Consider the following 16,062-nt stretch of genomic DNA (forward strand, 5'->3'; position numbering starts at 1 on the left):
TGTTTTTTAGGCATAGGGGACTGAGCACATGGCTCATGCGTCAGTTTTTTAGACATAGAAGTTGTTTTTGATCTTGTTTTTGAGGCTGGCGTCTATTTAATATAAAAATGTTGAGGCCTGAAAACACCCTCAGAAGTCGGTGCCTGCTCAGTGGCTCTGGACCCATCCAAGGGGGAGACATCCATAGGTTCAATACTCTGAGAATCTCGCGGCATACCAGACTCCAAATGGGCCTCGGTAGAGGCCTGCGACTCAGAAGTAGCGGGTATCAGGGGCTGCGAAAGCACCTCACCGAGTACCGGCGAACCAGCGACTGGCTTAGGAGAAGCTTCGTCGTCGGATTTGGACCTCAGTGGTCTGTCTCTGTCTTTTTCTTTGCACTTTTTGTGAACTCCGGTAGTCGGATTCCTAACCGACGACATTTCAGGATAATTAAATCTTGAACCAAAATATACCAACGCTTAGCAGTGCATTGGTTAAATCTAGCACAAAACCAACAGCAAGGCACGTTATGATCTGGGCCTAGGCAAGGAATACAGTACAAATGAAAATCCTTATGAGGTATTTGCTTCCCACAAGTAATGCAATTATTAACTTTTACTGACATCGGTAAAGAGCAAGAAAAAGTTTCCCCAACGGGGTACTAAGCTTTAGTTTGAAGACTTTGGTTCTGAAACTCGAATGCAAAAATTTCAGGAGTCGGCCGACCGGCACTTGCAAACTGCTTCTGCTTCGGGCACCACGCGGCAAGAAAGACTAAATAAAATGCCATCGGCTGCATGTTTTATACCCCTGACAACATGACGTCATGGAAGAGGAGACAGCAACCGACGCAGGACCCAAGACTTTGTTATTCAGACCGACTGAGGGCAACCTGCCAGCAGATTACCCAAATGTAATGACTGCAACAGTGAAACACAAAGAACATCAACTGATTGTGTTGCCTGGACAATTATGTTAGCCTGTTGGGCTTTTAAGAACACAGCTGCAAATAATGCTAAATAACTGGGTTATGCGTTTAAGGATTCACCTCCTGTATCCCATTTCACCCATTGTTTTTAGCATTATCAGCTGCTACTTTCAAGGTTATTCCAAATTCTTCCTCATCAGAGGCTGTAATTTAATGCTACCATCTGTCATGGACAGCCTAACTTTCACAAGCCCTCCTTCCTTTTATGCCTACCTCAGTTTCACTGAAGTATGCCATTATCAACCATTCAAAGTGAAGACAACATACCCCTTAGCAATGACTGTTCCAGTTTCCTGTCTTCTGCCTTTAATGAAGTTCAGGAATATTTCATACTAATTCAACTTTCTGCTTTTAGCAACTGTACAGACAACACAAAGGACAACTACACCCTAAATGCAATACTTCCTTTCCTCAGGGTGTACTTCCATCTTGTCAGGGTTTAGCAGTTTGCATTACACTCTCTTTCTACTGGCAGTGTTACTTTAGAATTCTGTTTCATGTGAAAAACACAGCAATGGCATAGAATACTCCTTAACAAAGTTGTAATTACATCAGAATAACAGTTCGATATATTTCAAAAGAAAAAAAAATGCAGTCCGATATATTTAAAAAGAAAAACATTTTTTTTCACTTGTAATGTGTTATGACTATAGTGCCATGCTTTCAAGCAGCTAAAGCTGTGAGGGTCATATTCAGTAGAGTGCTGCTACGAAACACTTGAAGCCACAACAGCAGATGTAAATATATTTTATACCTGAACATCCTTCGGTTATTCCTGAAAGTTCCATAGTAAAACCTCAAAGAAGGACTAAGATCTGGCATGTTATATACAGACTCACAGATTCAATGCTTCATTTGATTTAATCTGTCACCATCTAACATTTTGCTTTATATTAGTTTCCTTCAGGGATGTTGTACATTCCTTTTTATCAGTATGTAGAATATTGTAAGGATATAGAACACATCTGTCCTAAGCTGTCATTACACCAGAAATAAAAATCTTGTTTAACCTGAATATAGAATTTGTTTGTCATTAGAATTTAGACTCATATGCAATACAGAAAATTACATGAAGGTATTGTTTTTTTTCTTTACATTTGGAATCAGACTATAGTCGAGGGTCATGACATATTATTCTAAGGAATCTGATGTAATAGTCCATTCACTTTCAGAGATATGTACCTTTGTTGCTAGTTACCCCCAGTAGTCATATAATACCATTTGTATGCTCTGTTTTTGGTTCTCAACAAACATGTACATTTTCTGAGGCTGACAAATTATGCATATGTACAAATGAGCAAATTAATAGATGGGTCGGTGTGAACTTCTACAAATAGATAACCCTCTACACAATGCCCTTTTATTTAGTAACATTTGCCATACTCAGCAGGAGAAAGAACAACGTGCCCCACATTTGGGTTGCCATTATGCATGCTGTTCTTAATGTGATACTCTGGACTTCATACATTGCAACTTGAGAATTGGTGAGGAAAAAATGCATAGGGCTATGTAAGGGTAGATTGAGGATGAAAGAGAAGCTTTTAGAAAGAAAGGAAATAAAGTCTACATTTGACTTTGGGTGATTTGTATAATGTACTAGGGAATGACAGGTTAGCATTAAAGGAAAGGAGAAAGAAATATAATCACAGAAGAAAAACTGTGATAATCAAATACTATTATCTTTCAATGACATCATCATGAGACTCTTCAAGAAAATAAAGAAATAGAGAAATTTGTAAAAATATAAAGAAAAGATTAAGCTGAACCAAAGGTTTGCAAGTAAGAGTAGAAAAGAGGAGGCATGACCTCTTTTAAGTTAAAAGGTGAAGCAGGATGATGAATTTGTGGGATAAATTAACCATAGTGAAAGGCAGTTAGTTTGTGAACAGATTATTATTATAAAGGTGATGGTGGAATGTTTAAAAGTGTCTGTAAAACACTTCACAAGTGAGCACGGCAGGAGAAGGAATGGTAAAGCTTTGGGGGAAACAAAAAATACCCTTTCTCTTTTTGTTGATTAAAAATATCTAGCTTTTGTGATGCATGTTATGCACATTGTAATGTTTATGTAAACATCATTCTCAGGCCTTTGGTAAATGTCTAACATTCTCATGTAAAGCACATTATTGCAATGTTGGCATAAAACCTCATTTTTAGATGTTTTTCTTTTTTGTAACTTTGTAATAACTGTCTGGAGCTTTTCCCCTCGGGTCTCCACTGAAAACGGGCCACTGGCTCAGTTAGACTAACCTGGTTAAAAAAAAGACAAATAAATAAATTAATTAAACAAGTGCAAGGATTAAGAGATGAGATAACTTGGGCTTTAAAAAAGTTAGAGAGGCAGTACCATAAGATGGAATGCCTGATAGTAATTTTTAGAGCCTTTGCAGCTAGATATTTTAACTTGTATAATAACCAAATGCGTTGAGAAAGGGATTAAAAATAAAAGCTTGTGAAAATATTATTTTTTGGAAGAAAGATAATAGCAGACATTACTAACTGGACAGCAGTGACATTACTGAATTTGGAATTTAAGTTACTTGTAGCAAATTAAATTTAGTAAAATAGTGCAAGAGGTGGTGAAATGGGGATATATTAATGTAGTGTTAAGTCTTGTACATAAGAACAGAGAGGCATAGATTCAGATGACAATGAATGGATAGATAGGAGATGGGATTACAGTGAGAAAGGAGTCAAGCAATGATGCCTATGAGGTCTTTTTGTTTACCTTAATAATTAATACGATATTGTTACAAGTAAAAGTAAACAAAAGTGAGAAGTTGAGATGAGAGAGGATAACATGCCCAGTAATGTTGAATTATACAAATAGTTTTGTAGTAAAGGAAAAAATGTTCCATACATTATACAGCTGGTAATTACAGGCGGGCAAGCCTGGGATATTTTAAAAAGGGCACAGTCTTAGTAGAAGTAAGGGTCTAACTTAATTTTTAGAGCTGGTTATGAACTGAGAGCCAACAATGAAAAATGGGTAAAAAATTTAAAAAATGCTGGGAATGCCACAGGTGTCCTTAAGAATGTACATTGTTGGTATGACGCCTGGACTCAAACTGGTCAGTGGCTGAAGTCACATGCATCATGCTATGCAGTTATCACCATCAATGCAGGATTGTAAATGCAGGACTTTTTAGAAAGAATTAGACTATAAACTGACTTCTATTTTAGTTTTAGTATACAGCAACATAATTATATTTCTGTATGTTTTTTGAGGTTAGGTCAGGGGCATCTGTAATGCTTTTTACTAAACTTTGACTAGTTATGAGATGTGAAATACATAGTTCATTCATGTCCTATCTCTGAACTTATTAGCACTTAATTTTACAATAGAACAAGGATCTACAACAAATCTGTACTGTCAACTTATTAAGAAATAGTTTAGAATTTGCCCACCTGTGCAAAGGCAACACAAAGTGCTGCTAACCATTGTCACTACAACAAATTCAGGAGTGTAGAATATGACACTAAGACTAAACATGAGGGAGGCAGTTCTGAGAAAGGGCAAGTGTGAACTACTTTACATGCAATCTCTAACCAATCAAACAAGAGCACTGATAACATTTTTATATTAGGCTGAGGTCTGGGAAATTAGGGACACAAAAAGCAAAGGAGAAAAACAATAAAATATATAGTTACTGTAGATTTTATATTACTTACCAAATGCATAAGCTACTGTTTTTTATGGGCCACACTTCTTTATTTGTAAATACTGTGACAATGCTAAAGAAATCATATGCCTTACCACAACACTATCTTTCTTCCTCTATCTGACAGACCTAAAGTAAAATTAATTCTGTGTGTGTCAGTTTTAGACTACTGTACAGAAGGATGCATCTGAGGCTGTAAGGATAGTATGTGAGATATTATAAGCAGCTCATGTTTGCAGCACAGGTATTTAGGACAAATTCTCCATAGAATAACCAGTACATGCATGCTGATCTCAATGTGCCTAGAGAAGAGCAAAAGAGGTAGAAAACCTGGACACCCCTGGAGTCTGACCTCTGTTATCCCCTGACTTGAACAGATTCCTCTAAACCAGTGGTTCTCTCTCACGAAAACAGGTTCCACTCTGACACAAACTGAACACATAGCGGCCACTCAGACATTCCAGTTACCCCCCTCGTTTTCATTCAGAATCCAGGTTGCTCTCTAACATGAAGTGAATACCTGATGGCTGCACTGAGATTCCAATTACCACCTCCTCATCTTCAGTCAGAACTGGAAGTCACCCTGAAATATTTTTTGATAAACATTCCAGTGTTTTGTCGCAGGCAAAGGTGACATCATCTCTTGCAAACCTCCTGGCCACTTACATAGCAGTGCTCTTTTCTTCCTACTTGATCTCTAACTGCCCCTTTAAGATTTTAGCCAATCACAGCGTACATCTTACATGACCCAAACAAAGATAGAGCAATTTTTTAAGTCGGGTCTGAATAAGACACATTAAAAATGTGAAAACAAACTGCTGCTTGTTTACTTCTAGCTTGTTCATTTCCTAGACCAGAAGCCTGAGCAAAGGAGAGACTTTTACAATTAGGGTTAAATTTAAATAAAAAGAAAAGTAAGAGATGGGGCAGAAAACTGTCAGGAATTTTTTTTTGAGACAGAAAATGTTACAAATTTCAGGAGATAATGCAAGAAAATTACAGGCAAAATTCAGATGTGGAAGCAATTCATATAACACAAAAGAAGTTGTTATAAACAAAGAGGTACTTTTGGGCTTATTTGATTACGTAGGGAGTACTTGTGAGCCACTCCAGTGGTGAAGCAGAGTTCCTTCCTAACCCAATTCAAGTGCAACTTGGACAGATGGAAGGGGAACAGGAAATTCATCCCTGGTGTGGCACCTATGCCTCTAATGGACACAGGCAACCTGTACAGGCCCCTGCTTGTAAATGTTTTATCTCCCAGGCCCCTGCTTGTAAATGTTTCATCTTCCAAACCCCTGCTTACACTTATCAAGGGCATCAGAACTTGTCAGAGATTTGGGATGCACGGCTAGGCTTAAAAAAGTCAATGGGGTCGTTAGCCTAGTAAACAGCTATGAACCTATGAACCAAGAGGATGATTTCCATAATTTTACATATTAAAAGGCATGATGGTTTCATTATTTGTCTACCTTGCTATTGCATCACAATGCCAATCACATTTGAAAGCATTCTACTCAGGTAATCAAATGCAGTAATGTACCTGTAGTCCTTTTTTATTTCACACCCACTAAGGAAGTAAAGCTATTCAAGCTCAAGTAGGAAACACATGCACAAGTAATCGCAAAAAAGTCACTGACATTTTTTATGACTATTCTCATTACTTACATTCTAACTGAATGGGACGGTGATCTGACAACCTAGTGCACAACACTGCAATCTCATCAGCTGGGTTCTCATAATGCATATTATGGGTAAGAAAGAGCTCTCGAACAAAACAAGATCACTTCAGCATATCTGCCACTACAAGGGCATTCAGGGTTAAAATAAGTAGTTATTTTGGTGCTGGCAGGTTTAGATTGTGTAGAACTTCGTTTTGTAATACAATGTACAAAGATAAAAATATATATTTTTGTAGTTTTTGCTCTTAGTGATCCTTTAACATGGTGTATTTACCCAAGCTTTTAAGCATCACTTCAGCTCCAGTCTCCCCCTGGTGACTTCAATGCTGTCAAACTGTAGTCACTGTTAACTGCCATCAAAAATAGCAGTAGCTTTCTTATAAAGGAGGCTAACTCACTGATACAAAGGTTGGACATCAGCCTACAACACTAGCAACCTGCTTGAGAATAAAAGAATGAATTGTGGAAGGTCAATTTGAAAGGGATGGCCTAAATGACCCAGGTCAGCACTCCTTCCTAGAAAGGAGACACACCAGGAGGGCAGGATAGGGCATCTCTGCTGCAGCAGCATCCAATGGGGCAAAATAAGGACTACCTACATGTAGTAGGGCAACATGAGTGACTGCTACAATCACGGCATATGCATGCAGCACTCTTACAGTTACAGGTGATGTGTGGTAGCCAACACAATTAGCTTACAATATACCACACCATGGCATAGTAAAGGACATTAAAGTACATAAGTGAGAACATCACCATAGTGCTGCTGAAATACCCAGAAAAACTGTTGAGTTCTTTCTATCACAGCAAGGTCCCTCCTCCCTATGAAAAGATTACTTCCTAACTGGAATATCCAAGGACTACAATCCTCGTTATGAGAAAATCTGCCAACGGGAATATTTGGGGACTACACCATCAGCAGCAGGAATAATGAGCTAAAGGTAAGGGGTACAACAGTATGACATTTATCTCTCAAACTGTCTATGCCAGTAACTCATTACTACATAACCTAATGGGAAGCAGTAAACCTCCACCCCTGGCATATCAATGCTGCTATCCCCAAGGACCAAAGTTTCCGTCTATTTTAAACTACTTGTTTCCATACAATTGCTTCTCTAAATGCATTACTGCAGCTGTGTGTAACACTGTTTTATTTATCCATTCCCTCCGCCCAAAAAGTCTTATGTGCAGAATTGAGCTGTTTCTATACTTGCGCAAAATAAAGCTATACCAATAAAACAGTTGGATACTAGTTCTCAGAGATGTTAGGTCCTTCTCTTTAAAACAATGGATGAGCCTCAGTTTTTAAAAGCATGTCTTGAAATAATTTCTGAACAACCACCTCTCTTCCAGGTTTTCTTCTCATTCTACTTCTCTGTTTATTGTTTCTTTTTCCTTAACCTACCTACACACACACACACACACACACACACACACACACACACCTCAACATTGTCAGTCTTCATTTTAGTCAGCTTCTCTTCCTTGGAAATCCCAAAGCCTCAAAAATTTTCATGAAAATGTTAAGCAACAACAGTTACAAGAACCTGAGTATGTCTGTCACATTTTCCAAACACTAGACATTTCATAACGAATTACTGCCTTTGACAGTTCATGAGAAATCAGAGGTGATCTTGAACACATAAAACTGCAGTATTTATTTGTATATGAAAATGCAAAACACCATTTCAGATAATAATGACTGAAAGTGTCACTGCATTTGTGAAATCTGTATTACTTATAAGCTTCACTTTGTCTCACTGAATCTAAAGTATAGAATATTCATTTAATGCAACTATAACTGATTTTTAATATAGTCAGCAAACTAACTTTCTTGACTTGTCTAATCACTTAGCTTCAAATCACTTCCAAGCTTTCGCTATTAAGTGCCTTCCACTTAAAAAAAATAAATTAAAAATAAAAGATAAAAATACCTACTAAGAATGTTAATTTTATTATGTAAGGTAAAAAATCAAAATAATAATTTGTGTTTGCTTCAGCATCTGGTTTAAGAGAAAGCATTCTGCTGCCCTTCAGTCTCAGATGCAGAACTTCATCATTACCCTCACTGATTAAAAAAGACAGGTCTCTCAAACGACACACTGCTCTTTCTAAATGTTTAGATTCCCTTCTAAATCACTTTGCAAATCTAATGGAGCGCACAGTTTGCCAAGAAATAGTGTCACTTAAAAAAACTAATAAGGAAATTATATGCACTTGTCGGTGAAGGAGAGTTTTGTAATACAATGTACAAGCACAGGAGCATGTCTTCTTGAAGTGCGCATGTTATTCACCTTTGAAGCACCCTGCACATCTGAACAGGTTTGCTCTTTATCTTACAAAATGTGTACATGAACTAGATAAATTGTGTGAAAAATGATGACTTTGAAAAACAAAGGCTTCTTGGACTTAGATTTGTCACTTTGACAGTGCAACTAGCTTTTACTTGGACAGAAAGGACAGACAGCACAGACCCAATACATTAAATGTATTTTACACTTCAACAAAGAGGCAGATAATAGAAGAAAGCAAATTTCTTACATCCATAAGGGCAGCATTGATGTAATTGCTACTCTCCCCATCAAGAGTGATTAAGAATGGCAGGCATCTGTCAGGTGGCAATGTGTCCATGAATCGATTTTTCTCATGATTTCTTGGCAGTAAAGCTATACTGCAGTCTTCTGCTTGCAGCCGTGGGGTTACAGAATTCAGTGTCTAATGAATGGAGACAGGATAGTTACTTACAAAAACATCACTTTAATTTAATTTACATACATGCACTGTTATCAGGTGGAGATGAATGCAGAATGAAAAAGATTTAACTGTTTATGTAGAACCTTTTACCCGAATGACTACATCAGTGAAGCAGTTTAACTCTGCTGTTTTTTTGACCTTGGAAGCACTTAAACTTCCACCTCTGGGAGAAGCAACCACTGACCATCCTCACAGGACTGAAGCTCCCATATCAATGGGCACGTACTTAACTCTATAACACCTGGTGCCAATGGCAACCCATTCTCATATACAAGTGATGGAAGGGAGATGGACACCCCCAAAATGAAACACTGCAATTTCCAATACAACTGCAAATGAGTAAATATTGTTAATGCAAATGCGCACAGATTATTCAACTATGCTAAATCAGTTCAAACCAAAAATAATACAGGGTACATTTGCAATTATAGATTTATAGGTGGTTACCAAGCATGTTGTCCAGAAGACCACTGAGGAACCTAAATCAGCTTCCAAACTGCACCAAACTTTTCTCTGGTTATGTGACTTGTGCAAAGCAGAAAGGGGAGACCAAGGGAATCAAACCCTGGAGTACATAAGCAGCTCATTAATAACTCTCAGCCTCATCCTCCACCTTGTCATATGTAAAACTAAGTGTACACTGAACTTACAATGATTTAGTTTGCAGTACTGCTCCTCTGCAATGATTGCTTGTAGTATCCAATGCCTGCTTATCAACAATCACAGGTTATAGGATAGCATACATTCATAGGTAGTTACTATGCATGCAATGCAGACCTCTGGTAAGCCTAGCTCAGTTTTCTAACTCCCCGACAGCACTGCCTGGTTAAGTGACTTAATTAGCTACAGAGTAGGAAAATGGAGGCTGAGGGAATCAAACTCTGACTAAAATAAGCAGTACATTAACACATAATAGTCTTTATCCTCTTCACTAACTGCCAGAATATGGTAATTCAGAGCTCGTGGACTCAATCAGTCCACCAATATCAGCCTCCCAAGTAGCTAGACTTACAGGTGCATGCCACCACATCTGACTAATCATGACACTGTTCCAAACCTTACTAGTGGCAAACTGACTGGTCAAAGAAAAATGTATGTGCACACTACATTAAACACACATACATACTCTATACACATACAAAACATATATATTTATATATATTTGTGTGTATATATATATATATATATATATACATATATGCAAACACACAGACACACATACATTAAATGTACACTTATGCCAGAGTATTTCTATATGTAAATATGCATATCGCGCACACACAGTCCATTACTACATTTCCCTCAGACCTAACACATGATGGACTGCTGCTTTAATTCTCCTGACATAAAACACATTCATGGAATAGACACTTGCAAAGTTATCTTGCTATCCGCTTTCAACTTTGGCAGGACATGGTAACCATAATGCAATACTTTCAATGAAGCATGCACTTTGAAAATGGGTTTACTCATGTTCTTGCAGTGTGTGTGTGTGTGTGTGTGTGTGTGTGTGTGTGTGTGTGTGTGTGTGTGTGTGTGTGTATCTAGCATCAGTACACCATTTCAAGTCTGGAGAGTGAAGGGTTCCGACTAAACAGAACAGCAATGGTACAAAGGTTCCAAGAAGATTTTAGACAGTGTTGTGTGTAAAGCAAACATTTAAGGTTTAAGTGATGGTTAAAAAATGGTTAAAGCAAAAACATGAAGTGAAAAGTTTTCAGATAAATGTGGGATTAGCAAAGAAAAAAAAAATGTTAAACACATCAAACCACTCAACTGCAGTAAAGCAAACATATTTTAATGCTAGGCTGAAGCTGTAATCACTTAACCTCAACAACAGCAAAAGTATGATGTGTACTTAACCACAACTTTTGTACAAACTGTCTAGCTGTTTTGCATGTCCAACTCTCCCTCTCTCATCAGTGGGATATCTATGCTAATTTGCAGGAAACAAATTCCAAAAAGGAAGGGGCGATGAATGCTCAGCATGTTCCACTGTAAAATGCATAACAAACTGGAATTGTACTGCAACTGTTTAGGTGTTTCCCCAAAGGCAAATTTTGCATATGCAGTGGCAGAATTTCTAACACATCATCCATCACTCAAAGTGCCAAAGCACAATAAATATCTAAGAAGAGCTTTAAGAATAGCACCTTCACAAGGAAGGTTTGTCTGTCTCTCTCTCTCTCTGAAAACAGGACAACTTATCAGTCAATGACTATTCATATGAACATTAATGATCAAAAAATATTTCAGCAAAAATTACTCTGTACAAATCAGTCTTCTTGAAGCTTTCATGACATCATATTTAGATACAAGAAGGGAGCACAGATACCTCCATGGGGTGTGGGAGGCTTTCATCACATAGAAATGAAGCCAAAAAAGTCCGTCTAGATCAAGCAGTAATCACAGAAACTGACATTTCTCTTTGTAATGGGAAACAGATTCAGAAGGAATGGACATGTAATAGCCGATGTGTGGCCTGAGATGCATTACAAAGTTAGTAGCAAAGAAACTAAACAGCTCAGTCAAAAGCTAGTGTAATCCCCCTGGGAAAAGGAGCCACCTTGTGTCCCTAAATCTAACAGACAACTTTCAAGGCATATCCCTGCAGTAAAACATCCAAAAAAAGTTAAAGTTGATCCTCCTTTAATCTACACTGTAACAAGGAGTACATGAACATCAACAGTCTGCCTGAACAGCTCTACTTGGAACCCTTCTCTAGAGTCACCATAGACATATTTTATGTAAGAAATTGTGTGCTTCCTGGACTTTATAAAACCTATCAGATTTTTCTGAGGCAAGGAGATGGGTGTCTGGCTCCTTACAGGCTGCTAGGAAAGCATCCTCTAGAGGTCCCAAAAATATGAGGACTGTCCAAAATGTTTAGAGGAATCCAAACCTCACAAATCAAAATACATTTCTGGGCTTTTGCATGGTCCCTAGATTCTTATCTGAACTGTTCCTTTATCCTACAAAAGTATATTCATTTGAGAATAATAATACAACGGTTCCCCCTCACTTTTTAAGGAGTCCTCTTCTTTATCAGGAAAGGGGTCCCTGTTTCTTTTCCCAGTCGGGTAGGGTCTCTTGATACACAAGGAAGATCAGAACTTGGCTGTCAGTTTCATAATACCTGAAAGATGCCTTCAGCCAAGGAGATCTACTGGTCTGGAATAGCTCAAAATGAGTGTGTGTTGGGGGAGGGGGGGGTTAGGTTCCCCATTCAAATGTCTGAGGTTCAGTCAACTCAAGGGGACCTAAGGCAAATGATTGTGTTTCAATTTCAGAATCCTTTTAGGTTGGGGGGCTGTGCCTTGCAGCTCCAGGCCTGAGGACAGAAATCCCAGATTTCCATAGCACAAGTGCTGACATTCTTCCCTTAAAAACATGACAGGTTGACAATCCTTCCCTTCAAAATCACAAAGCATGCTTCAGCTAAGAACGCCCATCAAGGAGAAGTCTGCTCCAATAAACAAACCATGGTTGTCTCCATGGTGGGATGTTGCGTCTTTCATGGCATGATGACTGCCAAGGGAGCTTCCTCAGAGGCTCAGGGAATCTGAGAGCAGTAATTTGGGGCTGTGAATGTGCCTCACTGGGTCCTACATGTCTATGCCTGTATGGTGCATCAAATACCCAAATGTCATATCACCAACATACCTAGCTAAGTATAATGCACTTCTTGGGGTTGGCGGTTGGGGGTAGTGGAGTGGGAGATGTCAGGGGCCAAGGAATAAGGATATTACAGCAGAATAAGTGAAGGTCTCAAGCTTCTTCCTGCCTATATAAACAGTTCTGCAGGGAACACTTTCACTTTTACGAATCCCTGACAAACTGTAGAGTCTTTTACTGTGTTCGGGTCCTAAACAAAAGACACAATGGGCACTGCAAGTCCTTATGTAAAATCTGCCTCTGAAATGATTGAACTTTTTTGTGGCATGACATATCCTAGAACAAGTCTGAAATTCTGGCTGATTAGACCAGATGACACAAGGTTACTGGTAACAACAAAAGTAACAACCAGAAAAGGGTAAAACAGTTTTACAATTTGTACTTATCAGTATTAAACTCTGGAGAAGGTCAGCCCCCACCAGATGGATGCACTCAAGCTAAAATAAGGAAGATGGAAATCTCATGAGCAGTTTTACAAAGGATATACCCTGGCATCCCTGAGTTGCAGAGGTCTGTCGTGCTTGGAAAGGGAAGGGTGCTAAGGTCTGGAAGTGAGGTCAGGTTTTGTGTCTTCACCAGCTAAAGTCCCAGTAATAAGGAGTGCATTAGTAATCTAAATGATGATCATCACACAGGTACCACACTGTTGGTGTGAAAATGGGAGTAATGACATTGGATAACCACACAGGGGATTCGTATTTTACATAACTGGTGGTGGGGATTTGGAGCACATTACTAAAGGCAGTAAGCGATACTGTGCAGGTCCATATAAAGGTTTCAAGGGAATATAAATTTGTACAATTTGAATGAAAACTTTGCCAACACTCACCTTGCAAACACTAAGCCTGTCAAAAGTAAAAAATATGAGCAAAACACAGTCATCTACAGGAAAGTACGACCTAACACCAAAATAAAGTTTTTCATATGGAGGCAATCCCTCTGCATCCTCCATGTGGGGGTCTGCCCACCACACCTTCTGCTATGTATATACCAATTCAAAGATCACACAACAGTGAAGAAAAAGGGAAAACTCCTAAACCTAACTGCGCACCAATTCTCCACCATTAATTTTCAATGTACTGTGAACCAGGCCAAATCAGCTAGATGATTCAATTCAACAGTAAAAAAGCATTTGACAAATCAAAGGGAATCCTCAAGGGTACCTGGAAGAAATGGAAGAAAAAGATAAGCTAAGGGAATGAAAAGGGTCTACATCACGACACTGCAAAGTCATTTCTTCAAATGGCTTTTCAATCAAAAATGCCATTAATATAAATTGCTCTTGTGGGAGACTGCGCTCCCCACACCCCCCTCTAAATATATACAGCATCTCCGAGATCGCACTACAGTGAAGAAAGGGCAAATTTTCCAATCACTGTACTGTGATCTCACAAAAGTAATTTCTATTAATGGCATTTTTGATTGAAAGCCGTTTAAAGAAATTACTTTTTGATGCCATGATATAGACCTGAAGGGAAACCACATATACATTAGCTGCAACTTTCAAGTACAATCAATAAAACTCATCAATGGCCTTCCAGCAATCTTGTTTTGTTCATATGCTTCCCAGTGTCGTATTCTGCAGGTTTAACAATATACCTCCCTTTTAATTTAATTTTATTAACACTATTCCATCTAGTTTCTGCTTCCCAGCAAACAGGAAAACTCAACACTAGTCACTGTTCCCCATTCCATAGTCAACAGTGGCTTATGTGACTGCTTTATAGGTTCATAGGGAGGTACTAGGCTATTGGCCCTAGGGCCTATATATGCCCAGCCAAACAGTACCCTGGCTTTTGCCACCAAAGAAAATTATTTTCCTGTGCCCCTGTCAAGCAGAGCCACAGAAGTGATCCCCGTGGTGAATTTCCTATCTCCCATCCAATCATCAAGATTTTTCTTGAAGAGTGCTAATGAGGAGCTTTGTTTGATACAGATAGGTAGTTTGTTCCAGAGTATGGGAAGTCTCTGGGACAGGAATCTATCCCTCCAGCATGTTCTGTTTATTGTGTTGACAAGATTTAGGTCACTAGAGTGTGTAGCTCGGAAGGATTGGGATTTCTTTAAGTGAAGCATGTCCAACAGCTCTAGGTTTGACATAGCTTTGTATGTTAGGCAGAGATTGCCTCTGAGTAGGTGATATGCGACAAAGTAAAGCTGGAGTTTTTTGAGACTGTCTGCGTAGGGCATCTGTTAGCAAGGACGAATTAGTCTAGCAACAGTCTCCCTTCAGACCTTACAATAATTAATTAACCTGTGCTCTACAGGATAACTAAATTGGCCATTAAAGACCCTCATTAGGATGCACCATGGTATGTTCCCTTACACAGGTTAGTGACCTAGATTTCAGCACACAAATTCCATTAGCTGCTCCCCAGCATCTATAAGCAAATTACTGTCATCACCTTGTTTTTCTTATTATCAATCACATATTTTGTAGGAATTTTTGATTCTAGAACAGATTATTACATGTCCAAAGATTACACAATACACATTATGACAAGCATTTGGATAAGCAGTTCCACTATTAAAGAACCAGCTGCATTATGAAGTTTAAAAGCCATTCCTCCCCATTTGTATATTACAAGACATGGACTTGATATTATATATTTTGGTGGTTTTCTCTTTAGGGCGCCCTTATAAAAAGGTATTAGGGCCAACAGTGAAGCACTTACATCTATCACAGATAATGGTCAAACTAGGATTCACTCAGTTTACTGACTGTGGGATTGGTAAAAATTTCCTCTGGGGGCATACCTCTCAACTCTCCAGAATTTTGCCTTATATTTTTGGTCTGTTCCTCATAAAATGTGTTTTTCTAGCAAATCACTGAAGATTGAAGCCATTAAATAATAATTAATGACAGCCATTTGAGTATCAGACTTTATATCCTTTAGAAAATATGCAATACAAAACCTGTTATTCTATCAACTATTCAAGTTTATAAGAGCAGTATTTAAAATCTGTCCCTATTTTGGGCCTTTGTCCCCTCATTATTTTCTGCTTTGTCCAGATTTCTTGCTCCGAGATGTATGCAGGGGTGATGTCTCACCAGACTTCAAGAAAATTATCATGAAAGTGGTCCAGGGCTTTTTCCTGAAGAATGCCCAGACCTTGATGTGGTTAGATTCTGACAAGGTTGACAGAATGCTGTGGTATTTTAGATATAAACATAAAAAATGTCAAAATATAAAATTACTAAGCTAAACTACTCCATTGAACATTCAATGCCCCACAACTCATTTCTCCACGATTTACTTAAGAACACTGCACATGTACTTTCTTATAGGTTAATAGGTTAGGTACTAGGCTATTGGCC

The 16,062-nt window shown here is 38.5% G+C and overlaps 1 protein-coding gene across 17 annotated transcripts in view; it reads right to left on the reverse strand.

Moving 5' to 3' along the window:
- PTPRK (protein tyrosine phosphatase receptor type K) overlaps positions 1-16,062 on the reverse strand; it is a 3,469,591-nt gene that overhangs the window by 98,673 nt on the left and 3,354,856 nt on the right. For all 17 annotated transcript variants that reach the window (XM_044064217.1, XM_044064183.1, XM_044064208.1 and 14 more), the window contains one exon: positions 8,856-9,029. In XM_044064217.1, the coding sequence (XP_043920152.1) occupies positions 8,856-9,029 (174 nt within the window). The remainder of the gene's footprint in view (positions 1-8,855; positions 9,030-16,062) is intronic.

The sequence above is a fragment of the Protopterus annectens genome, chromosome 1.part0 (genome assembly GCF_019279795.1).
Source record: "Protopterus annectens isolate FY-2018-M chromosome 1.part0, PAN1.0, whole genome shotgun sequence".
Classification (NCBI taxonomy): Eukaryota; Metazoa; Chordata; order Ceratodontiformes; family Protopteridae; genus Protopterus; species Protopterus annectens.